At 44.9% G+C, this 25,885-nt stretch overlaps 4 protein-coding genes across 9 annotated transcripts in view; 1 reads left to right on the plus strand and 3 right to left on the minus strand.

Moving 5' to 3' along the window:
* KIAA0753 (KIAA0753 ortholog) overlaps positions 1–16,479 on the minus strand; it is a 60,228-nt gene extending 43,749 nt beyond the window's left edge. For 2 of the 6 annotated variants that reach the window (XM_049859145.1, XM_049859143.1), the window contains exons 1-4: positions 16,152–16,478; positions 10,687–10,849; positions 3,768–4,374; positions 235–341 (exon numbers count right to left, since the gene is read on the minus strand). In XM_049859145.1, the coding sequence (XP_049715102.1) occupies positions 235–341; positions 3,768–4,374; positions 10,687–10,779 (807 nt within the window). In that variant the 5' untranslated portion in view covers positions 10,780–10,849; positions 16,152–16,478. Of the gene's footprint in view, positions 1–234; positions 342–3,767; positions 4,375–10,686; positions 10,850–11,479; positions 12,047–16,151 lie in introns of those variants that run through there. The other 4 variants (XM_049859146.1, XM_049859144.1, XM_049859147.1 and 1 more) reach the window with 4 other exon arrangements.
* On the minus strand, positions 12,369–15,940 carry LOC126062619 (collagen alpha-2(I) chain). Its single transcript, XM_049860327.1, has one exon. It carries the CDS (start codon positions 15,819–15,821, stop codon positions 12,369–12,371), a length of 3,453 nt encoding a protein of 1,150 aa, XP_049716284.1. The 5' UTR covers positions 15,822–15,940.
* A 56-nt stretch (positions 16,480–16,535) lies between the features above and the next one.
* On the plus strand, positions 16,536–18,887 carry TXNDC17 (thioredoxin domain containing 17). The gene is made up of 4 exons (XM_049859149.1): positions 16,536–16,753; positions 17,444–17,525; positions 17,934–18,009; positions 18,686–18,887. Exons 1-4 carry the CDS (start codon positions 16,546–16,548, stop codon positions 18,752–18,754), a joined length of 435 nt encoding a protein of 144 aa, XP_049715106.1. The 5' UTR covers positions 16,536–16,545; the 3' UTR covers positions 18,755–18,887.
* A 1,012-nt stretch (positions 18,888–19,899) lies between these two features.
* MED31 (mediator complex subunit 31) lies at positions 19,900–25,865 on the minus strand. Its single transcript, XM_049859150.1, has 4 exons — positions 25,754–25,865; positions 24,814–24,891; positions 24,413–24,509; positions 19,900–20,263 (listed from the first exon to the last, which is right to left on the minus strand). The coding sequence occupies exons 1-4, from the start codon at positions 25,779–25,781 to the stop codon at positions 20,071–20,073; spliced, it is 396 nt and encodes a 131-aa protein (XP_049715107.1). The 5' UTR covers positions 25,782–25,865; the 3' UTR covers positions 19,900–20,070.
* Positions 25,866–25,885: the final 20 nt, after the last annotated feature.

The raw sequence follows: 25,885 nt of genomic DNA on the forward strand, positions 1-25,885 counted from the left end.
AAGTCAAGAACCACATCCTAAGGAGTCTGGCCATTCCCACGTAATATACCAACAGACATAAAGGCCAATGCCAAAAAGAAAAATAATTACTTGTCCACAGGTTCAACACCTAGCCTCACAAACTCAGAAGCATTCATGTAGGTTACATTGCTGCTAATATTTCTGAGCCAGAAAGAATTCCTTAGAAATTCAGTACACCAAGTGGAACGTCCCACTCCTCCTGGGCTTTCCCACCTGCTGCTGGAGGACGTAGAGCATCCGTGCAGAACGCACGGCTTGCTCCTGTCTCCTGGTTCGGACTCGCCGCTCTTCATCTGGATCCAAGGCCTCTTCTATTTTATCTGCAAAGATTGTTTTCCCCAAGAGTGGATTATAAACCATATATAAAAATTTTTAAAGATTTCAATTACTCAAAAGAGGTAACACATTTTTAAATCTCAATTTTTATTAAGGAAAAAAAAAATGAGGCAGGTTTAACAAAAAATTTCTATCATTCATCAGCCAAGAAACCAGGAATGTCTGGGCCGATGTGCTGACTCAGACGTGGAAGGGCCTTGACGACAGGGACTGGACCGAGTTCCCCTCCAGGCAGAGATTCCCTGAACTAATCCCACTGGACAGACTACAGCCCTGTGAGGCATCACTCACTACTTCAGAATTCTTCATTTTGAGCCAAAAATCTGTCATACTTTCTGTTTTTTCGGAAAGCCTCTATTGGCCTATTTTTAAGTTTAGTGAGATTACTTTCATACTTTCTTATCTTGAATCAAAAAGAGAAATCCTTTTTCAAAAAGAGAGCACATTAAAATGCCAAGTGCTAAAACTACTAAGTGTCTAATGTCTTCATGTATTTGTCAGGAAGCACACCCTTGTACACACTGATGCTCCGCATTTTCAAAAGGTTGGTTCAAAAAAATTGTTTCTGGAAGATTGCCTGAGGGAGATGCAGTCTTTCTGTTCCTCCCAGGCAGTGGTTTTCAAAGACGTTTACAGAAATTCTTGGGCAGAGCCCCAAAATACAAATCAGCTAAGAGCAGTATTTCATTAGGATGTGTATTTTAGAAGTCTAAATTTTTAGTGTTTACACTTAAAAGGCCAAACAATGAAAACAGTAAGCCAGTTTTGAAGAAAGCAAAAACGTGCAATCAGGAAGGGCAGGTACTGACGCAGCCTTACGGGAGCCTACGCAGCCCCATGACTTCTCTCCCATTTGAGCTGCACAGTAAGTAGGAAACTCGGGGTCACACGCTCATCTGCACAGTAAGTAGGAAACTCGGGGTCACACGCTCCTCTGCACAGTAAGTAGGAAACTCGGGGTCACACGCTCCTCTGCACAGTAAGTAGGAAACTCGGGGTCACACGCTCCTCTGCACAGTAAGTAGGAAACTCGGGGTCACACGCTCATCTGCACAGTAAGTAGGAAACTCGGGGTCACACGCTCATCTGCACAGTAAGTAGGAAACTCGGGGTCACACGCTCATCTGCACAGTAAGTAGGAAACTCGGGGTCACACGCTCATCTGCACAGTAAGTAGGAAACTCGGGGTCACACGCTCCTCTGCACAGTAAGTAGGAAACTCGGGGTCACACGCTCCTCCGCACAGTAAGTAGGAAACTCGGGGTCACACGCTCATCTGCACAGTAAGTAGGAAACTCGGGGTCACACGCTCCTCTGCACAGTAAGTAGGAAACTCGGGGTCACACGCTCATCTGCACAGTAAGTAGGAAACTCGGGGTCACACGCTCCTCTGCACAGTAAGTAGGAAACTCGGGGTCACACGCTCCTCTGCACAGTAAGTAGGAAACTCGGGGTCACACGCTCCCCTGCACAGTAAGTAGGAAACTCGGGGTCACACGCTCATCTGCACAGTAAGTAGGAAACTCGGGGTCACACGCTCATCTGCACAGTAAGTAGGAAACTCGGGGTCACACGCTCATCTGCACAGTAAGTAGGAAACTCGGGGTCACACGCTCATCTGCACAGTAAGTAGGAAACTCAGGGTCACACGCTCATCTGTACAGTAAGTAGGAAACTCGGGGTCACACGCTCATCTGCACAGTAAGTAGGAAACTCGGGGTCACACGCTCCCCTGCACAGTAAGTAGGAAACTCGGGGTCACACGCTCATCTGCACAGTAAGTAGGAAACTCGGGGTCACACGCTCATCTGCACAGTAAGTAGGAAACTCGGGGTCACACGCTCATCTGCACAGTAAGTAGGAAACTCGGGGTCACACGCTCATCTGCACAGTAAGCAGGAAACTCGGGGTCACACGCTCATCTGCACAGTAAGTAGGAAACTCGGGGTCACACGCTTATCTGAATACAAATGAAGTGACTCGGGCAGGGTCTTTTAACTGCTCACCTTGCGGACGATTCTGACGTAACCCGCCTACAGAGCAGCAGCTCAGGAAGCACTAGAGGGCACGTCGGTGCCACTGAAAGGGTGGTCGGGAAGGGGGCCGCCCACAAACCGTTATCAGTCCCCAGCAAAATAAGTACAGAAATTCAAAGTATGCATTTACACGTTTTTATAGCAGTTTGCATTGTTGCGACATTTTTATTATACTTTACGGAAGCACTGATTTGCGACTGACTGAAAATGAAAAACAAAAAACCCAGTCCTTCCCCACAAATAGTTGAGCACTGCCCTAGAGATTCACCTGGATCAGACCAGATCACCAGACCCGTGGCCTCACGGCTGGGGAGTCGCGCCACAGACCAACACTGAGGGGCATTGTAGGGAACGAGCCTCAGCGCATTTGTTATTTTCATGCAGGGCTGTTTCTGAATCGTTCATCATACTAGACAATTGTTTTTTCTCTTTTCAACTTTGTGAATTCTGGCTGCTAGAAAGCTTGGAGACACATCTGTAACCTATCCCTTAGAAATCTGATTTTTCCCTGTACCGCAATGTCCTCGTTTACCTGTTTGTGTTTGATTCTGTTCAATCACAGGTGTTTCTGTGAGGCACCTTAAGTTCCTTACATAACCTCACGGGACACATATGCATATACAAGTGAAATGTGATATGCAAAGGCTAATTCTAGCTCCTTCGGATGTTCCACTGCTTACTTCTTGCAGTCTGAAAGCTGGGCTCCATCCCCCTAGTTATTAGCTACAATAACCCCAAATTCTCCACAAAGAATCAATCACCTTCTACCCGGACGTACACAGGCATGCAGAACACTGAAGACCCGTAGCGTTGAAAGTGTACGATCATCACACACCTTCCTTCTTACACTATGATCAGAGATTTCACACTCAGTATACCCACAACTTTCCCGTCACTGGTGTGTGCTCATCTGAATATCACTGAACTTAAAACTCCTTTTATCTATAGTACGCATACACTGTGCCCTTTTTTTTTTTTTTTAAAGTAAATTCAAAATAATTTTGCCAGGACTTCTGGATAAGCAAGAAAAACATCAGAGGATGGTCTGCACTCTGGTGCCAGAAGACCTAAGGTGCAGACAGCAGGTACCCCAAATCCTAGCTGGCCCTCAGCCAGCCCGCTTACAAAGAGCAGCCTACGGGGGAGAGCTGCTTCAAAGACCTCTGCTGGAAACAGGGATTAGAACGGGGCAACCTCTTCAGGGGCAAAGACAATACTCAAAGTCAAAGTCCAACTGTCTTGTCATGAGTGTTCACACTCAAGTGAACCAACAAACAGGAGGATGGAGGGGAGTTTGGGAGGCCCAGAGGAATGTATCTCAACTACCCCACACTCACGGCATCTCCTCCAAGTGAAGAATCTAATTTTTCTCACCTTTTTTAGTTACTTCTTCAATTTTGTGGATACAACTGCTCAGTTCTTTCTGGAGCCGCTGAACTTCTAACAGGCTTTTGTGTTCACCTGTCTTGGGGTGTGGCTGAAGTCCCGGATCCCGGGTGGGTGGCGAATTTGGCACGGTAAGGTCTGATTGTCCTGGATGAGATGTGTATAGGTATACCTTGGCACCTGAGCTGGAAATTTCGACTTTGGATGGCTGGTGGCTGTGTGGAAAGCCTTCCTGCCTTTTGGTTTCCTTCCTTTCTAGCCTGTGTTCAGGTATCCCAGACTTCATATGTCCACATTTCTGAGGGGTCTGGGGCTGACTTCTGAGATGATGTCCTTTCACATGTTCTTCAAACTGTCTTCGTTTCACATCCCGTTTGGCCAGGTGGACAGCATAGCTGAGTTTCTCTTCTGATATGACGGAAAATGAAACAGAGCTGCTCAGGTCAGGCCCGTCTCTAGAACTGACATCTTTACAATGGTGGGATTCGTTGTAGGAGTGCTTCAGCTTTTCAATTCTAATTGCATGTGGACAAGAATACCTGATTGCCAAGCTGCTTGAATGAGTGGGAACATTCCTATTAAACTGCAACTGGTTCTTCAAAAAACAGATAAATAAAAGTAAGTACACATTAAATTAATGACATATTGCATAGCTGGTATATGTCTCTGATCAAGTTTCTAAAATTTCACCCAGAAGATTATTAGTGCTAAGACGGATTTTCTGCGGTACTGACGGAATCAGCCTGAGGGCACCGCACCCCCCTGGTTCTATCCCATAATCACCCAGTCCCACAGTCTTATTCTGTTTACTAAGATCATACTGGGATCTTCCTCTAAAAATCAACCCAAAAGGCTTCAAACAGCAACCACTTAAGTTCCTCACTCCCCAATTAGCACTTCTGTACTGTTCCCAAATGCCAGGCTCTAAAAGTGACCGATCCGTTACGACTTTCCTGGAAACTGCTCCACAGTGGTCCCACACAGCCACTCCAGATCTCAGCCCTTTGACTACGCCTCTTCAGATCTTCCCGTGATTTCTCACCCAATGCCTGGACCACATCTTTTAGCCTGCAGCTCAGTGGATCTTGCGCCAAACATTCTACTTATGCTTTACTGTGTGAGCTTAAGTTTTAGTGAATTTTAATTACAGTGGATACACGTTTTGTCTTTCGTTTAACATGGGCGTGTTTCTATATTCCTCCAGTTTTTATTATTTTTCACGATTTCGTATCCTAAAATCCAGTGAATGGCTTTTTCACACTTAATTATAACACTATTCTCAAACATTTAGTTTGTTCCAGATTTTCCACCAATAAAACTATTACTTGGATTAATATTTCAATGCATTTATTTTACCTCTTTTAAAATTATTTCTGTAGGATAAATTCTCTGTCCTGGGATTATTAGGTCAAACGGAACAAACAATTTATGGCTTTAAGTATGCATACTCCTGAAGAGACCTGTTAGACGGGTAAACAAGAGGATCTGTGCCTACAAACTCAACAAACCTTGTGCTGTGGCGCCCTGACTTCAAAGAAGACCTCCCCCATCACGATTAAGTAACTGTGTGTATATGTAATATCTGTATAAAAGTCAGTTTAAAAAAAATTGTGAGAAAACTTCAATTACAGAAAAAAGAGTAGTCAAAAACCTGACTAGAGGAAAAAAGGGTTATCATCAGACATAGAGTACCTGAAACTTATAGACATATTTGGGAAAGATCTTTCCCTCAAAGAGTCTAAATAAAGCTAAAATGTCCAGGAACTTTGATAAAGATTCAAGAAAAAAAATGAGTAGGCTTCTCTTTATCTGGGTGTGGGGAAAGGCCTTCTAACTATGACTCAAAATCCAGACACAACAAAAGAAAAGACGGACAAATATGACTACATACGAATTAAAAACAAAACCCGCAGTCAAAAGAACTGACAAACAGGGAGAAAATATTTGCCACAGAAATCAAATATGAAGGACTAATAACCTTACATATACAGACACCTTAAAAATTAAGGTGGAAAAAAAAAAAGATCAAAATCCAATAGAAAATGGGAAAAACACATGAACTAAAATATTCCAAAAAATATATAAACATGGCCCTTAAACAGACAAAAACATGTTCAATATCATGAGAAAAATATAAATGAAAACTACACTGAAATATCTATAAGATTAGCAAAAGTCAAAAAACTATAACAACACATTCTCTTGGTGAGGCTATGGGGAAATGAGCACTCTCGTGCTCGTGGGAAGGCAGACTGATCCAACCCTCTTCGAGAAGAATTTGGCAACGTCTAACAAGACTACATACGTGTTTACCTTCTGACCCAGCAGTCTCACTGCTAGGAATTTACCCCCAATAATACATATGCATGGGGTCATTCATTGCTAAATTGTTTGTAATTGCAAACTGTTGCAATCATCCTAAATGTCCATGTAGGAGAGTGGCTGAAAAACTATGGTTCAGCCACACAGTGGAGTACCTTGTAGATATAACAAATAATGAGGGAGCTCTCTGTGAACTGAGGTGGAGTGATTTCTCAAACATTGCTCAGCAAAAAGTGCAAAGTGCAAAAAGAGTATAATATGCTATCCTTCACATAAGGGGGAAAAAAAGGGACGTGAAAAAATATACATGTACCTGATTATTCATGCAAAAAAAAAAAAAAACCCAGGAAAGACAAACCAGAGGCTGGGATGAGTTATCTACAGGTTGTGGGTGGGAACTGGTGGTAGGGATAGAGAGAACACCACCTCTGTGAATCTATTTTTGTACAGGTATATCTGGAACTATGTTAATGTTCCACGCATACCAGAAAGAAGAAGAGAGGGAGGGAAAGGAGGAGGAAGAAAAAAAAGTCCGTGAAGATGGATGAAACGCCTAAAAATGAATACAAGCAGAAACAAATGAACGGAACTAAATTTCAAATGAGTAACGTTAAGTACACTATAAAGTGGGGTGAAAAAAAATCAACCAAAGTATCTTCTGAACATGGTACTTGGACTATACGTCCTCAGGATAAAGGCGAAAAGTACTCTAAACAAATGTTGAACTCTAATTTGTAAGCTTCCTTTTTTTTGCAGAGGCATGAGTTGAAATTCTGAAGCTACTTTTTGTGCATTCTAGGATTGGGTAAGTAAGTAAACGTATGGTAGATAATGACAGCCAGGTTTCATAGTGTCGGAGAAGCGGGTTATAAATACGGAAAGTGCTGGACTGAAGTTGGAGACAGCTGTGTGAACTCATGGGTTTTAATTTAGATACACAGAAGGAAAAATACTTTAAATGATGAAAAGAAAGAAGTGGATACAGAAATATGTGAGTGTGGACCTGTATACAAGTATTTGTGTTTGCATGTACATATACACCCAAGTATAAACATGTACTTTCTAACTCTGTTCTCTGAGAGGGCCTAGAAACAATGACATGTCAGTAGTAATGAGAATACCTAGTACCCAGATACTCATTTCTGAATACCATTCTGCACTTAAAGGAGACCAGGGTTCCTTGGATAAATGGATGATTCCAGGGCTGGACAAGGAAACGACAAGCTGAGTCTGGAATATCTGTTTGGATTATGTTTGTGTGGCCAAAAGTGATCTAAGATTAATGCGAACATGTCAAAGGGACAGAGGAGCCAGCCTGAAGTGACTCTTTTCATAGACAATGTGAACATCAAAATAAACAATGATAAAGAATTTAACCTACTGAATAACTTGAGAAATGAGGCCACCCTAATATATAAATGAAAAAGAGAAGAGAAAGCTCTTCCTTACAGTAAGAGACCAAATAAACATAGAAGGCATTATGAAGTTAGAAAACCACCATTTGCCAACCATCAAAATAAAAACCTGATTCAGGCAAGAATCAGTAATACATGCTAAAACTAGTGGATGAGTGTGAGAAAGAAAAGGATATTTACAAAATCTCAAAGATAAGAGACTTTACAAACGTTAAGAGTAACTACAATGGAGATCTCAATCAAATGATGTAAGTCAGCACTGCCAGCAGTAGGACCAATCTACAGCATGTGCCTCCTGATAGGATGCTCTGAGGAGGACTCCACATCATTTCGGTGGTTTTCCTGCCAAAAGTGTAACCTAAATCTAATGAGAAGACATTAGACAAACTCCAATTGAGGGAAAATTCTGAAACAACTGGGCTGTATTCTTCAAAAATAGAACTGCCACGAGATACAGAAATTGTTCAGGTTAAAGGAGATTAAAGTGACAACAAAATATAACTCATAATCTTGGCTTTTCTTTTGCTATAAAAGACATTATCGAGACAACTGACAAGATCTCAATAAGGTCTATGGACTATAAACCAAACCAAAACCAAACCCAGTGCCGTCGAGTTGATTCCGACTCACAGTGACCCTATAGGACAGAGTAGACCTGCCCCATAGAGTTTCCAAGGAGCGCCTGGCGGATTTGAACTGCCAACGCTTTGGTTAGCAGCCATAGCACTTAACCACTATGCCACCAGGGTTTCCCTATACAGTATAAAAAATATGAGAGTATTATTTCAATATTAACTTCCTGAGTTTGATCACTGTGCTCTGGTATATATAGGCGAATTCTTAATAGTGGTAAAAGGACAGCCTGTCTGCAACTTACTCAAACCGTTCAGAAAATATGGCTGTGTGCATGTGTGGGGGGAAAGAGAGAGGGACAAAGGGGATGTTAACATTTGGGGAATATGGTAGGATGGTATCCAGGAATTCTGGGTACTATTCTTGCAATTTTTCTGTCAGTCTGATATTAATTCAAAAAAAATTTTTTTTTTCCAAACCACAATGAGGTATTGCTACACACCCTCCAGAACGGTTAAAAGGAAGAAGATTCATAACACCAAGCATTGGCAAAGATGTAGGGCAACTGGAGCTCCCACACCTTGTCAGTAACAATGCAAAATGATAACCACCACTTCGTAAAAAGGTCTGACAGTTTCTTATAAAACTAAATCTGCACCTACCCAAGGATTCAGCAATTCCACTCCACGTATTTACCCCAGAGAAATGAAAATATGTTCACAAAAAGATCTGGACAAGAATGTTTATAGCAACTTTATTTATAATAGCCCCACACTGGGAACAGCCCAGGTGTCCATCAACTGGAGACTGGATCAGCAAACTTGGGTATACTCATACCATGGAATACCGCTCAGTATTAAAAAGGAACAAGCTACCGATACATGCAACAATGTGGCTCAATCTCAACGGCATCGTAGTAGGTGAAAGAAGCCTTACCCGGAAGTGTACATATGAAATGATTCCATTTATATGAAGTTCAGAACAACTAAAACTAATCTACGTTAGAAAAAATCAGAATAGCAGTTGCCTCTGGAAGGTCATGGAAGCTCCACAGACATCCAAACTCCCTGAGGGACCAAACTGCTGGGCTGAGGGCTGTGGGGACCATGGTCTCGGGGAACATGTAGCTCAATTGGCATAGTGTAGTCTTATAAAGAAAATGTTCTACATTCTACGTTGGTGAGTAGCATCTGGTATCTGAAAAGCCTGTGAGTGGCCATCTAGGATACTCCAATGGCCTCACCCCTTTGGGAGCAAGGAATAAGGAAGAAAACTAACGATACAAGGGAGAGATTAGTCCAAAGGACCACATTTACCACGGCCTCCACCAGACTCAGTCCAGTTCAACTAGACGGTGCCCAGCTACCACCACTGGCTGCTCTGATAAGGATCACAACAGGGAGTCCCGGACAGAGCTGCAGATAAATGCAGAACAAAATTCTAACTCGAAAAGAAAGACCAGACTTGCTGGCCTGACAGAGACTGGAAAAACCCCAAGAGTATGGCCCCCGAACACCCTTTCAGCTCAGTAATGAAGTCATTCCTGAAGTTCACCCTTCTGCCAAAGATTGGACAGGCCCACAAAACAAAACGAGAATAAAGGGGCACACCAGCCCAGGGGCAAGGACTAGAAGGCAGGAGGGAACAGGAAAGCTGGTAACACGGAACCCAAGGTTGAGAAGGGAGAGTGTTGAAATGTCATGGGGCTGTTAACCAGTGTCATAAAACAATAGGTGTACTAACCATTTAATTAGAAACTAATTTGTTCTGTAAACCTTCATTTAAAGTACAATTGAAAAAAAAAGAAAGGAAATGGGGAATCTAGGATGGAAATGGGCGGAAAAAAAAAGAATAGTGGTTGCCTCTGGAGGGTAGGAGTGGGGACTGACTGGCAAGTGGCGTAAAAGAACTTTGAGGATATGGACACGATGTGTTTCTAACACAGGTACACGTTACACAAGTATGTATCTTAAAACTCAACAAATATGACTTACGATGTGTGGATTTCAGCGTAAATTTTATAGCAAAAGAAAAAAAAACTGAAAACAAAGACTGAACTCCAGCTTAATGATTTGCGTACTAAAGTATTTAGGGTACCAAGGTCTGCAATTTACTTTGAAATGTGTCAAAAATAAGATGGACTGATGGATGGATCTCTAGAGGGATGGGTCGAAAAACAGACATGATAAAACCAATAAGGTAAAATATCAATGCTAGGTACTCACTGTAAATTTCTTTAAATTTACCAGACATTTTGGGGTCAACTGTAAGGCTGGAATAAGACCAGCTATTAGCTAATACCAGGAAATTATTATTATTTTGGTCCATTTTGTTAGGTGTGATAATGGTACAAATGTTAAGAGTTTATTTTTAGGAAACGCATTCTAAAATATTTAGAAGTGACATGGTATCTGTAATGACATGACACCTGAAACGGTTAGCAAAAATTTTAGATGGATAAATAAACAAACAGGGCAAAATGTTAACAACTGTTGAAGCTAGGAGGTGGATTAAAAGGTGTTCGTTGTCCGTTTCTTTCAACTTTTCTGTATGTTTGAAATGTTTCATAATAAGAAGTTAAAAAAGGAAAAACCTACCTGGGTTTGAAATTCCCTGGGGTCACACCTCCCACCTAGGTGGACATCAGGTGCAAGATGGACACAGGCTGGAACAGGTTCGCCTGGTCCCATCACGTTGGATGGTGTAGAACAAGAGGGGAAATCTAGTCATCAGCCAATGGATCTTCCCTGAAATCATTGCCTAAAATGAAAGAAGGCGACTTTCAGACCAACAATCCTAAAGGAAAAGAATAAAGAAAACCCAAGGGCATGCATGTGTAACATTCCAGAAGCAGACCGTAAGAAACTCAGACTACAGAGTGAATGCTTAAGGACAGGTATATGACAGCTTCTCCCATTTACAAAAGCGAGCACACTTTTGGAATTATTTCTAAAGGAACAGAACACACTATTTTAATGACAGTCTCTTACACTCTTTTCATTCCAAATTTCGTAGGTCTCCAGTAGAACACTACTCCTCATACAGAGCTCTGCTGTGGTAATCTAGCACTTTCCAGTAGGGCAGCTTTATGGACACATAGGCTATGTGACTCTGAATGCCTCTAAGTAAACCTGCAGGATCAGAGTATCCGGATTTCAGCCAGGATCTGCCATTAACTTGCTGAATGACCTCCCTAATTCTTCCGTTTCCCATCTTCCCACTGCCCTATACATGTATACAATAACAGATATGAAAGTGTTTTGTAAACTATAAAGGGCAATACTCACATCATTGCCTCTCCCTGTTCTGAATGCTCCCTACAAACACCCTACGACTGCTAACACTCAAGGAGCTTAGCACACTCTGTGCTGGCTGGCTCATGTTATTTACCTATTTCACAGGTATCTGTCTCATCTTCCCAGCTAGACAAGGTTCCTGGAGGGTAAGGGCCTTGTCTTGCTCTTCTATTTCCCACAACACAGCGCTCTGCACACAGTCGACAAACACCTGTTGAGCTGAATTTCTGTAAACTGACTAGTTTTAAATGCACTGGGGAATGTGTTCTCTCAAGGAATCCTGTAGTAAATCATTTGGGAAAGGTTAAAAAAAACAAAAACAAATCTCTTAATTTAAGCTTTTCAATAAATCCGAGGTTTGTAGACTGGATTTGCTCCTACAGATGTCGTAGAAAGGCAGCTGTCCAAGATTCCTTATTTCTAAAGCTGTTGAGACATGATTTTAAAAAAAAGACGGAAAGAGGCACAGGAACGAGGCAGTCGGAACGGTTCGACACCGTCACAGTTCAGGTGCTGGAGTCCGCAGAATGAAGCCTGCAGAAGCGGGGCGGGGGCGTCTGCAACCTTTACGTGGCCAGCACTTCCCCCTGGATGAGTCCATGGGCCAAAGGCCTCACAATTCATTCTCCACTAGGATCCACAGCTCCACCATCCCTAGAGTGATGCTACATAAGCGCGCACACACACACACACACACACACACACACACACACAGAGCCCAGGGACACCTACCCCTGCCCGCCCCCCTACACAAAGTCCTGGAACACCCCTCACCTTGCAACCTGTCCCCTCCCCACTGTTCCAGGAAACCTCCCTATCTGTTACCCCACCCCCATACCCTGCAACATCTCCACCAAGTTCTCTCTCTCCCCTGTTCTGAGACACTACAGCCTGTGCCTTCAACCACAAGCCACGACAAACCTCCCTCCCAACTTGTTCCCCCCCAACAGAGCCCCAAGACCCCCCCCACCTGAGCTTGTTCCTTATACATACTGCTGGGACGCCCCTCTCAATCTGTCCTCCTCCACATAACTGTCTCCCAAATTGTCCCCCCTCAGTCTGTTTCCAGAAACTCCTCCAGCCTCCCTCCTCCCCCTCTGCTGTGGATGATCTGTGAAATAACCAAAGCCCATTTCCTCCCTTGAAACTGGGGGCACCCCCACAGTTTCATGTAGCCCCATAGTTTTTCTTGTCCCTGACACTCCTGGAACATTCCTGTAGTCTCTTTCTTCTCCCACAGATCTGTGACAGCCCCATAGCCTGGCCCCACCCCCACAAGTATGCAACACCCCCCCAGCCTGTCTCCTCCCTGCCAGTTCCAGGATGTTCCTACCTCCTGTCTCCTCTCCTGAAGCCCCAGGCCCCTCTGTCAACTCCCTTCTCACCGCTGTCAGGCCCATGACACCCCCGTTCATTTCTTCTTCTATGGACCCACTCACCAATACTGCAGCGGGCACCCACCCAGGCACAGGTACTCCCACAGCTCCAAGCAGCCCCAAGGACTCAGGCCCCTGAACAGCCGCAGGAACTGTTCTAGTCTGTCTCCTCCACAGGCTCGAGACACCATCAAAACCAGTCTCCCCTTCCACAGGGCCAGGGACACCGGCAGCAATTGGTATTTCAGTAGCCTGTCTCCTTCCCCAAATGTCGGAGATGTCCTGAGAACTGGTATCCCCCGCCAGAGGCCCAAGGGCCCCAGCGCCTGTGGGCACTCCCACGGCCATAGAAACCCCAGCAGCCACAGGCATGCCAGCAGTCTGTCTTCTCGATATGCACAAGTGACCCCCAGAGTGTATCTCCGCCCCCTCAAGCCCAGTGGCTGTGTGCAGCCCCAAAACCACAGGTACCCCTGCAGTCGGTCTACCTCCTGACAAGCCTGAGACGCCCTCAGAGCCAGTCTTTTCCCCCGTGGGCTCGGCTATCATGACAGACGTAGGCATCGTGGGCACCCTGGCATCTGCAGGTACTCCCACAGTCTCTCTCCCTCCCCATAAACCTGTGTCACCTCCAGAGCCCATCTCCTCCTGCACAAGCCTAGGCCACCTGGGCACCATGGGCATCCTGCCCACTGCGGACACCCCTACAGCCACAGGTACTTGTACAGCTTGTCTCCTTCCCATCAAGCCTAAGAAATCTCCAGAGCCAGGGTCCACACCTGGAGGACCAGGCACCCTAAAAGGGGTGGGCACTTCAGCGGCCATGGGAACCCTGGCAGCCTGCCTCCTTCCCCACAACCTTGGGACACCTCCAGAGCCAGGCTCCTCCCCTACAGGCCCAGGCACCTCAGGATCCACAGAAACCTGGGTCATCGTGGGAACCCCACCAGCCTGTCTCCTTCCCCAAGATCCTGGGAGAGCCCCAGCACCAGAATCCTCCCCCACAGACCACAGCTCCCCAGGAGCCACGGACCTCCCTGAAGCCATGGGCATTCGGGGAGTACGAACCCTTTCCCACAGGTTCACGGCACCTCCAGGGCTGTTTTCCTGCCCCACAGGGCCAGATACCCACACAGCAGCAGGCACCCTCTCAGACCTGGGCTCATCCACAGCTATGGGGACCCCTACTGCAGTACGCCTGTGCTTAGGCACACCTGCTGCCTCGGGTATCCCCATGGTCGCAGACGGCCCCACAGTTTGTCTCCTCCTGCACAGACAAGAAACATCCCCAGAGCCAGTCTCAGTCTCTTGATTCGCAGGCCCAGACATCCCTAAAGCTGTAGACACCACGGTCTCTTGCTCCCCAATAACCTGCCTCCCTTCCCACTGGCTCACGACACGCTCACAGCATATCTCCTCACCAACAACTCCTGGCACTGTCTCAGCTGGAGGTGCCCCCTGAGGCTGCTGTCTATACCACAGGCCTGGGGTACCACCATAGCCTGTCTCTTCTCCCATGGCCCGTGGGACCACCACAGCCTGGGCCACCCCCACAGGCACTTCTGTTCCCCAATGACCAGAGACAGGCCCATGGCCTGTCTCTTCCCTTAAAGTCTTAGGTACTCCTATAACCGCTTCCATCCCCCACAAGCCTGGAGCACCCCCAGAACCTGCCTCTTCCTCATCAGTACCAGATAACCCCACATCCCCAACAGCTTCCCAAAACCCTGGGCCTCCTCCAGAGCCAGTCTCTACCCGCACAGCTTGTCCTCTTTCCCAGAATCCTGGGTCACCCCCGTATCTGGTTTCCTCTTCAATAGCACGAGACACCCCCACAGGCTGTCCTGTGCCCCGTAAGCCAGGAATACCCCCACAGCCTATCTCCTCCACAGCCTGTCTCCTCCGCCACATGCCTGGGGCACCCACAGACCTAGTCTCCAAAACAGCAGCCACCCCCACAGCCTGTCCCCTTCCGCACATGCTTGGGGTACTGCCATAGACTGGCTCTTCTTCCAAAGCACCAGATACCTGCGTGGACTGCCCTCTCCCCCACAGACCTGGAGCACCCTCACAACCTGTCTCTCCCTCCACAGTTCTGGGAACTCCTGCCACCTCGCGCCACCCCACAAACCCAGGCACCCCCTTAGTCTGTCCTTTTCCCCAACGGCAAAGGGCAACCCCACTGCCTCTCCCCTCCACTGCCCCAGGCATCCCCACAGCATGTCCCCTCCCCCACAGGCATGGGGCAACCCCACAACTTGAATCCACAGTACCAGGCATTCTCACAGCCTGCCCCTGCCCACACGAACCTAAGACCTTCTCGTAACCTACTACTAACCCCTTAGTTACAGGTATTCCCGTGGCCCGAGGGACTGCCCTAGCCTGTCCTTTCACCCACGGTCCTGTGAGGCCACCAAGGCTTGTCTCTACCCATGAAGCCTGGCCAGGGACACCCCTTTCAACTGGCCCCTGCCCTGCAGGCACAGGGTAGAGCTCAACTCTGCTCTCTTCCCCATAACCTGAAGCTGCCCTCATGGCCTGCACCTTCAGCCACAGTTCCAGAATGCTCCCATGCCCCAGAGATCCAGGACGGCCTTTTCTCTCACAGCCCAGAGGACTCCTATAGTCCGTCTCCTCAACCCCAGTTCCAGTCACCCACACAGACCCGATAGGCCCCACCACCTGGGGTTCTCCCACAGCCCCGTTTACCCACACAGTCTCTGGGTCTCTTGCAGCCGCAATAGATCGTGCAATACCAGGTGCCCCCAAGGCCGCCTTTGCCCCAACAGCCTCTGCTGGCTCCGCAGCTGGCCTCCTCCCCCGTGGCCGCCGACACTCCTGCAGCCTCTCTGCACTCACACAGCCAGTTCCCCACACCGAGAACCTCGACTCGCGCTTGGTTCCACGGCCTCGGGGCGCCCCTGCAGCCCGTCTCCTCCCCCAAGGCCTCCGAACTCCCCGCCTTGGCCTGCTGGGCCCCTGACGACGGGCTGGTATCTCCGCGGCTTGCTCGCCCCCACGCTGCCTAGTCCAGAACCCACGGTCAGTCGCCGTGCTCATAGCTCCAGGCCGCTTCCCTTCTTCCCCACCGCACTCCTCAGGGCTCTCTGGCTAAGCACCTCGCTCCCGGGGCTGCCGCACACACGCACTCTCACGCTCAGCTCAGGCCCTCGCAGCCTTTTCCCTCGCAGCCCCCAACCCTGCCCCACCCCCGCCCAACCCCGGACGCCCGCCCCCCAGTCCCGGGCCCCTCAAAACCCTTAGCAGGAAAAAAGGTAGTTGTGCGATGTAGAGCGGCAAGGTCTGCCCTGGGTCAAGGTCTCCTCGCCCCCCGGTCTGTGACTCCTAACGCGGCTTCCCAGAATCCCCCCAGCTCCGGCCCGAGCCCACCTGGCCTGGGGCGAGGAACCGCTCCCGGGAGGCGGGCTGTAGCCCCCAACTAGGCCTCGCTTCCGGCCGCTCGCCCCGTCGCCACAGCAACAGGCGCAGGGTTGCTTGGGAGTCGTTAAGGCTCCTGAGCTATCTAACGGTCCGGGTGTGTAAGGCAGCAGGTTTTGCAGCCTTTTTTTGTACTTGGAATCAGGGCCGGGGCCCGATTAGGGCAGAAGTCTGGGTTTGCGGGAAGCTAACGGCTGGGAGTGAAGCTAGCAGCGAAGGCTCCGAGAAACGAGAGCAGAAAGACGATGCAGACAAGATATGGCCCCCAGAAGCTCCCGTAGTCGCGCTGGCTTCCTCCGACACCGCCCCGCTCCCAGCCCGCCCGGAAACCACTGTGCCCCGCCCCATGCAGGCCCCGCCCCGTGGCGGCCAGACGGCGGATTCGGGCCATCTGCGGCGCGCTCCCCTGATGGCCCGCTACGAGGAGGTGCGTGTGTCCGGCTTCGAGGAATTCAGCCGCACTGTAGAGCAGCACGATGGCAAGACCATCTTCGCCTACTTCACGGGTTCTAAGGACGCCGAAGGGAAAAGCTGGTGCCCCGACTGCGTGCTGGGTGAGGCCGGGACTCGGGGGCTGCTGCCTCGCCTAAGAGGCTGGAAGACAGGCCAAGAGCGGAGAGCGGGGTTGAGAAGAGGCAGAGGAGGGAGTCGTGGTCCCGGAGATCTGCGGGGCGAGCTGAGCTGTCATCTTGACTCCTTTTCGCACCCTGTTCCCTTCTTTCCTGCTCTTGGGTCCTTCCCCGCCCCACCGAGAGCTTTTTTTTTTAAACCACCTATCACTTCATTCTGATCAGATGATCCTGGAATCTAGTTCATTTTTCACTTCCCCAATATGATTAGTGTCTTATGGGAGATGAGTTGGTCTTCTTTCAGTAAGTGTTTGGGCCCTTCAGAGTGGGGCTAATTAGGACTTCGACTCGGTCCTGACCTTTACAGTGAATCTAAGACCAGAAAGGAGCCCTAGTGGTGTAGTGGTTAATGCGGTCGGCTGTTAACCAAAAGGTCAGCAGTTCGAATCCACCAGCCGCTCCTTGGAAACACTAGGCGGCAGTTCTACTCTGTCCTGTAGGGCTGCTATTGATGGCGACGGGTTAAGACCAGAAGAGAGCACTTGACTTACACTGACCTTCTCAGTTAACTTTAGGTTAAAGTTTACTTACCAAGACTGGAGGGAGGCGAGGGGGAAGCTGTTTATCCGTGTTAACGTGTTAGTATTTTATATAAACTTTTTTTTTTTTTTAAAGCTGAACCAGTCGTACGAGAGGGTCTGAAGCATATTAGTGAAGGATGTGTGTTCATCTACTGCCAAGTAGGAGAAAAACCTTAGTAAGTGGCAATGTAATGCTGTATTTCACAGATATGCAAACTTAGGCAGAAAGGGTTCTGCCTCAGGTTGTGCATCCTGAGGTCAAGCTGAAAGTGAAACAATTCGAAGTTGTTAACATACAAATTATAAAATGCAAATTTCCAGCCACTCATATTTAGTAAAGGTAATTCAATGAATCTGGCCTGGTCTAAGTTCAGAACTTAACTGGTTTTGATTTATTTTATCTCTCAGTCACACTTTAAATGAAAACTTTGCACAGACTAATAAGTCATAGACCAAGGCTTTTTAAATGTTTACAACAAGAACAATAATTGCTGAAAGACTAAATGTAGGAATATATCAAAATATCAAGCAACCTGGAAGAAACCAAATCAGTTTTTTTCATGATCACTTTCTTTTCGGGACAGTTGGAAAGATCCAAATAACGACTTCAGAAAAAAGCTGAAAGTAACTGCAGTGCCTACACTACTTAAATATGGAACAGTGAGTATTTTGCTTTAATGTTTGGGGCTGTAATTGTTTCTACACTCTGTCAAAACTGTCTTAACTGTTCTGGATTCAAATTTTAAAAGATACTGCTATTTCATTCCGAATACCACGTTGCTGTGCAGAGCGCACTCAGAATTTACAACCTGGCCGTCTGTCCCTACGGCCGGTACCAGCACGCTATTAATAATGTAATTATCTAAATATTAGAATGTCGCCATGCCTTTTTTTTTTCCTAAGAATTTTTCTTAAAAAAACTCTTAAGCAGTCCTCATGAAGCTGATTAAGTCATGACTCCTTAAAGCATTAGCATCTATTGTTTTCCATTGAATGCATAATTCTGGTTAAAAAGAAAGCTCAGTCATGCCCTTGGTATCCTGAAGAGTTGAGGGAAAGGGGATGGCACTGGGCACGCTGTCTCTTGTTTCTGTGTTTACACCTTCCTGGTATCTTGGGTTTAATTCCCTTGAGCCAAGTATTTTAATGATTCATCTTGAGACAAATGTGTTAAACAATTTCATAAAACTTGTTACAACCAGTCAGTAGTTTCTGATAGTTTCTGAATGGTATAATTTTTGCGTTCAAAGATTTGTGTCATTCAAGCTAGAACGATGCACTCCACTCCTGACATTTTGTAGCAGTGGATTAAGATTTAACTGTTCTTCTCTTACAGCCTCAAAAACTGGTAGAATCTGAGTGTCTTCAGGCCAGCCTTGTGGAGATGTTGTTCTCTGAAGATTAAGATTTGATGATGGCAATTGTATCTTGATTTCTTAACCCTGCTCTAGAAATGCATACTTGATTAAATAAATGATGATGTAGAAAAAGTTGGCGTATGTCTAAAGTGCACTATTAAAATGCTCACGAACCCTCCATCTGCAATGTACGTGTATCTTTAAGATGGGGGCAAAAGAACTCTTCAGGAGTAGAATGGGAATGTATTATTGGAGGTGAGAGAAAACACCTAAAAGCCCTTAATATCACAGTTGACAGTTAATCTCTAAAGGGATTAGGATATCTTTTACGTTAATTCCACGAATTTGCAAACCAGTTGATATTCCTAAAAACCCTTTCTTGGGCTTTAGAACTTAATCACTGAAGGAAAGCACAGAACTCCTAATCCAGCCTCTGCTTAATCCGGGCAGTTTGTTTTGCAGCTGTCTAAATGTGCTTCACTTAGGATGAGGTGGGTGACAGAGAGGGGATTGGGGAGACTAGCCTACTGAGGTGAAGAAGTACCACTTACTAGCTGTGTACTCCTAGTCAAGTTACTTAGCCTATCTAAACCTCAGTTTCCTCCTCTGTAAACAAGGATCATTCTGTAAGAACCTGAAGAAGCACTTAACTTAGTGCCTGGTTTGTGGTATCTGCCAAATAAATGTTAGCTTCCCTGAGTAAGCACAAGCACTTGATGCTCCATAACTTTGTAGCCTAAGGTCAAAAGTCTAATTAGTAGTTAACCACAAATCTTCTTTCCACTGCCACTAGGTCAGCAGCATTCTAATGATTCTTCCTTAAAGTTATCTTGCAAAATAAGTGGTAATATAAATATGTATCACTGTATAAAGCTTAGAAGTTTTGTCCACTTCCTGCTCTACAATTAAAAGAGGTCACTGGCTCCATTCCTCTCCTTCTGTCATCCTAGAGACAATAAGGTTCCAGTAGGTGGACTTGCCCAAGGTACCACTGCATATCAACAGCAGAGCTCAGTTTAGCATTTGGTATATTTGGTGACCCTACCCTACCCTATACCCCATCCCCCATTGTCTGCTTAAATTGGTCCAAATCATCTGAAGGTTTCCATTCTTACTCAGTTGACTGTGTTAAAAAAAAAAAAAAAAACTAATGAAAACTTACAAATCTACAGAGAACTCAAAAGTAGAACAATTCTCATTTAACGGAAATAATCTATTAACAATAAAATGAGTTGGATTAAACAGTACACTCAAGGGTCTAGGTGCTACCACAGTACAGGTAGAAAGGAAGAGTCTTTTGTCTTCACTATACAAAAGAAACACATTATATACATGTCTTAAGAGCCTGCTCTGAGTCCCGTTTTCATTTTCCCAATGTGTTATTTTGCTGTTGCTGCTCTGCCAGGGCTTGCTGAAGTCGCATCCGTTTCCGGGAATAGTGCTGCCAGTGCAGAATCTGCTGCTCGTCGATAAATTTTGCACACTGAGCGTTCACCAGCTCCTTGCGGAAGTGTTCATACTGGAGCAGTTCTAACATGTGTAAACACTGAGGATACCTGGGTTTAAGTTTATAAGTTAATGACAACATAATCTAAGTCAATAATGCCAAGCTCTGACTCATTTAAAAGTGATCTGGTAGCCTACCACGTCTGTGAACATTAACTTAGTACACTTTGGTCGGAAGTTTTTTCCCCCTGCTTATTGAGAGAAGCTATGCATTAAAAAGGCAAAATTTTCAAGGGATAAAATTTAAGTTCATAAAGATTAACTTGCCCAAGGTCACACAGTAACTTGTGAACCGAGTCAATATTTGGGGCCAAATCATGTTCAATTATGTGTTTAACTGATAAATACTGATAAAAGAGAACTTTTAATTTAAAAGAGTCAATTTCAAAAAAAAAAAAAACCTTGTACAAATATTATACTCAAGTTTTCCACAGGGATATAGCAATTCTAAAATTATGCATACTCTTGGATTGAGCAAGTAAGTATATTGTTGACAAAGAGCCAGATTTCTGGCTATCAGAAAAGGAAAGGGGAAAGTAGAATAAACCTTTTGTTGTGCTGGAATTGAAAACATCAGTATGAACGCTTGGCTTTTAGTACATATACAGAAAGATACAGAAACCTAGGTGTGTGTGTGTTAACGTGTATCCATCTATTTCCTAGTTTTTTGTGTTGAGACAGCACACAAGCAATGACACTGTGGTACCAACGAGCACACCTGGTGCCCATGTGGTGTTTTTTACATACTATTTCCCAGGGTTCCTTGCAGAAATGGCTACCTGCAGGGCTACGGCAGGACAAGTAAAAGATGAGCCTGGATCATTATGTAGTGCCACAAAGAAAAAAAGTGTTCAAAAGATGATGGGGATATGTCAATAGTATGCAGGGCCAACGTGAAGGGGCTCCAAAGCTGAAATAATGAGAGCAAGAAAATACCTATAACTTACAAGATAAAACAAGAATCCAAGAGTCCATAAAAATTCATTAAAAGAATAAGCAAATCAGAGACAAGGGAATGTTCTTCCTTGCAACAGAATTCCAACTAATAAAGGTAGAAGGAATGATGGAATTAGAAAATCACCACAGTAAAAATTGTTTAGGGAAAGAATCTTCAGAAGATACTAAAATTAGTGGGCAAAAGCATGATGTGAGACAGGATATTTACACAGTCTCAAATTATCTCCCTACAAGATACTTATTAAATACAAAGGGAAAAACAGTAACTTAATAATAGAGAACTGGCAGCCAGCATCTTATTAACTAAGCAATCAAACTTAACTCACCACAGTAGTGGGTCAAAATAACTTCATAGGACTCCTGGTATACCAAGCGAGCTAGAGCATCACTTCTATGCCAAGGCATGAAAGACAAAGACTGAGGAACACATATTACAGGAGACTAAGAAGGCACGACAACTAAATGCAATGAATTATGTAGGAGTGGCTACTGTACCAGATGTAGGACATTCGTGGGACAACTGGCAAAATTTGAATGAAGCCTGTAGATTTTATAACAGTATTGTATCAATGTTAATGTCCTGGTTTTGATAACATAAGACGTTAACATTTATAGAACGTGGGTAAAGAATAACGTATGGCACAGCTGCCAGATACCCAAAGGAGGGCACCTGAACTCACGAGGAGTCTGGAAGCCATGGCACCTGAGAAATGGCTGAAGGTAGCTGAGGAAAACAGAGTACTGTTGTAGACAATGGCTATTAGTGACACAGGCCAAGTGGTGGAAGTGTCCAGAAGAGCAGCTGCCCCTCATCCAGCCTCTGACGTACCAGATCTTCCAGATTCTAAAAGAGCGGCTGGAAATCCAGACTATTACATCCAATCTGAACTATTACATCCAATCCTCCATCTTTAAGAGCAGCTGGAAATCCGGACAATTACATCCAATCTTCCATCCTTAAACGTTGCTAACTATTAAAGAAAATTAAACCCTGTGCAGACCAAAGGAAATGCCCAGCAGGGGTCAATTTGCAACCTCTCCTGAATTTAAATATCTGAAGGGATACCATCAAGAGGGCATAGGCTGGTTCAGGATTAATTTAGGGACAAAATTGGAAACAAAAGGTTGAAGCTATATGGAGGTATGTTTTATCACAACATAAGGAAGAACCTTCTAAGGATCACATCTGACTAACAATAGAATCAGCTGTTCCTGAATGAAGCAGCATGTATCTGTTCCCTGGGAACCTTCCAGCCAGTGCAGATGACCATCTCTCAGCAACACTGTAGATAAGATTGAACTTGACAGTGCCTAAGACTAAGTCTGTGTACATACATGTTGCACCAACAACAACGAAAAAGGTATTTCATTCATTATTAAATGAATAATTGGCTGTTAAAGAGCCAATAAGGGTGCAAAGGATGTGGGGTCTGTCAATCAATTGTTATTTGACACAGATCGAAAAAGTGACTTGCTTAAGGAATATATAAGTCTGCAGTATTTTCTTCTCAAACTTGTGGTTTAAAAAAAAAAAAAAAGACAAAAAGCTTCATTATTGCTTTTTGGCTACCTGGTTAAGACAAAGCAGAGGTATGAGTTCAAGGTCTTTTTTTTTTTTTAACCACTAATAGAGAATAGGTTTTTGGTTATGTTTCCTGTGATTTAATGAACCTTAAAACGAAAGTGTCCATTGCATACCCTGAATGATCAATAAATGAGCTATATACTTAATGATAAAAAAAAAAAAAAGTCATGGATGTGAAGCACTTAGCGCAGTATTTAGCACATAAAAAAAGACAGCAGCTGTAAGACTTAGGCAAGGTTACCTTGTCTACCTCAACATAAAGGAAACAAAAATCCTCACAACTGGACCAATAAGCAACATCATGGTACCAAACCTGCTGTTGTCAAGTCAACTCTAACGCACACCCACCCTTTAAGACAGATTAGAACTGCCCCATAGGGTTTCCAAGGAGCAGCTGATGGATTCAAACTGCCGACCCTTTGGTTAGCAGCTGTAGCCTCTTAACCACCATGCCACCAGGACTCCAACGTCATGGTAAGTGGAGAAAATATTGAAGTTGTCAAGGATTTAATTTTACTTGGATCCACCATCAACACCCATGGAAGCAACAGTCAAGAAATCAAATGATGTATATTGCATTGGGCAAATCTGCTGCAAAAAAACTTCTTTTAAGAGTTAAAAAGCAGATGTCACTTTGAGGACTGAGGTGTGCCTGACCCAAATCATGGTATTTTCAATTGCCTCATATGCACGCAAAAGCTGGACATTGAATATGGAAGACTGAAAAAGAATTGATGCCTTTGAATTATGGCGTTGGCAAAGAATACTGACTATACCACTGACTGCTAGAAGAACGAACGTATCTGTCTTGGGAGAAGCATAGCCAGAATGCTCCTTAGAAGTGAGGATGGCGAGATTTCACCTCATGTACCTTGGACATGTTGTCAGGAGGGACAAATCTGGAGAAGGACATCAAGCTTGGTCAAGTACAGGGTCAGCGAAAAAGAGGAAGACCCTCAACGAGATGAGCTGACACAGAGGCTGCAACAATGGGCTCAAATATAACAGCAATTGTGAGGATGTCACAGGACTGGGCAGTGTTTCGTTCTGTTGTACACAGGGTGGCTATGAGTCAGAACCAACTCAACAGCACCTAACAACAACATCTTGTCTAGGGCACCTCAGAAACTCCTTCCCTGCAAGTACACCTTTCTGTGTTCTTTAATTTTCAGCCTATGGCTATGTCATTGCACTTTTAAGCTGGGTTCCTTAGGGTCAGAAACTGAGTGAGATGGAGTGAGTAGTACAAGACAAGGTCGTACAAGAAGGGGTCAGATCATATACGGACTTAGCCCATGAACAAAGACTGGATTTTATTCTGCATACAATAGAAACCCATTGAAAAATTCTAGCGAGAAAGTGGTGTGTTCTGATTTACATTTTTAAGGGATAAAGTTAGCTTCTGTGAAGAAAATATTGTTTTGCTTTGTTTGGTTTGGGGGTAAGGGAGGGAGGTGAGTGAGAGCAGTGATAACCAGTCACTAGATCACTGTAATCCAAGTGAGCAGATGAGGGTGCCTTGTATTAAGGTGGTGACAACTAAAAGAGGTCCGGAGAATCAAAATATATATTTTTTCCAATTTGAAACTAAGAAGTCTGTTAAAGATCAGTATAACAAATACACACACATACTTAGGATTATAAAAATTAAACTTACTTTAGATACTTGGCATATTCTGGCTCTTTCCAGTAAAGCAAGTATTTTAGATAATTAACAAAAGCTTTGTCTTTGAAGTAACCTCTTTGGGCAAGAACTGAAAGGCACAAAAAAAAAAAAAAAAAAATCTGTAGGTCAAACCCATCCTTGGGCCACTGGTTTGTGACTCCTAACATACAAAGAATTTGCTTACTTTAACATCCCCACCACAAACACACACTGAATTCAAAACAAGCTCCAGCATGCTCAATTACATCTATACAACAGTATAAGTGTAGCACTAATTCTACTCAATTAAGCTAAAAGGTATAAAAATAGGTACTATTATGAATTGCAACTCTTCTGTCGGAAATCATTAATATTTGTACATATTCAATTTAAGGAGGTGCCCAACAACTTACAATTAAGGTAATTTGGGTTGGCTAAACACTGCACAAATTCCAACTCCAGCTGAAACCGAAGTCGATTTCCAGCATCATCTAGGACAGAAGACATCGAAAGTCACCCAAAATAAATGTCACTATATATGTAATCCTGATTTGTAGAAAGGCCGTAATAAAGAAACCTGACTAATGTTGAAGTACATTTCTGTATAAAGAAGAGTATATGATGATTTTCCTAAACTGGGTGTGGGAGGAGGTAAACCTTCCTTTGAAGTCTAAAAAAAAAGAGGAGCTCTGATTAAAAGGAATAAGTTAGGAGTTTTTCTAACATCAAAGAGAAGTCAACAAAAGCAGGAATATACAGAGTACCTACCACTTGGGGGCCACTGGGACTTTAAATCACTGAAATAGGCTGTAACAATTTTGCCTTCCCCTACCTTAATAATGCACTATAACAACAATCGTTAAGTCACTAAATTAAGGTACAGTTCAGTGAGTGCTAAATCAGGAAAAAACTCAAAATGCAAGCCGAAAAAGACGACTACACAGAGTGTGAAAGACCATGAAGTATGTGCACACCTGAGAAACTTCAATAACAGCAGAATGATACACAAGTTTGTCGACGGTATTTCAAACTTGTGCAAGCTTATTTGAAACGCAGAAAATAAACCGAGGAGGAGGCCATTGAAGATACCTCAGCCTCGCCCACGCCGGGAAGCCGACGGGGTCAGTGTTTGCATAGCAAGCGTGGAGAAAATATCTGAGAACCAACGAAACTCTAAAAAGGCAAAAACTACCTTCGCCTTTCCAGACGCCACAAGAAACACCGCCCCTCCCTCTCCGGGCTCTAATCCTGCCGGGAGTTAGGCCCGAAAGGAGGCCAAGAGGAAACGGGAGATAGTGTCTGGACCAAAAATAGTACTATTTGCGAATATTCGAGGCTCAGAGCGCTACTCACCTGTCTCCATGGCGACGGCAGCGGCCATAAAAACCAAAGACACTTGCCCGCCACCACTCGACAAAACAACTGACCGCAGCCACTGGGTAGATGCCGGAAGTCACAGCTTCACCTTCCGGTCCCGGGGCAGTG

This window comes from Elephas maximus, chromosome 19, assembly GCF_024166365.1.
Source record: "Elephas maximus indicus isolate mEleMax1 chromosome 19, mEleMax1 primary haplotype, whole genome shotgun sequence".
NCBI classification, from domain to species: Eukaryota; Metazoa; Chordata; class Mammalia; order Proboscidea; family Elephantidae; genus Elephas; species Elephas maximus.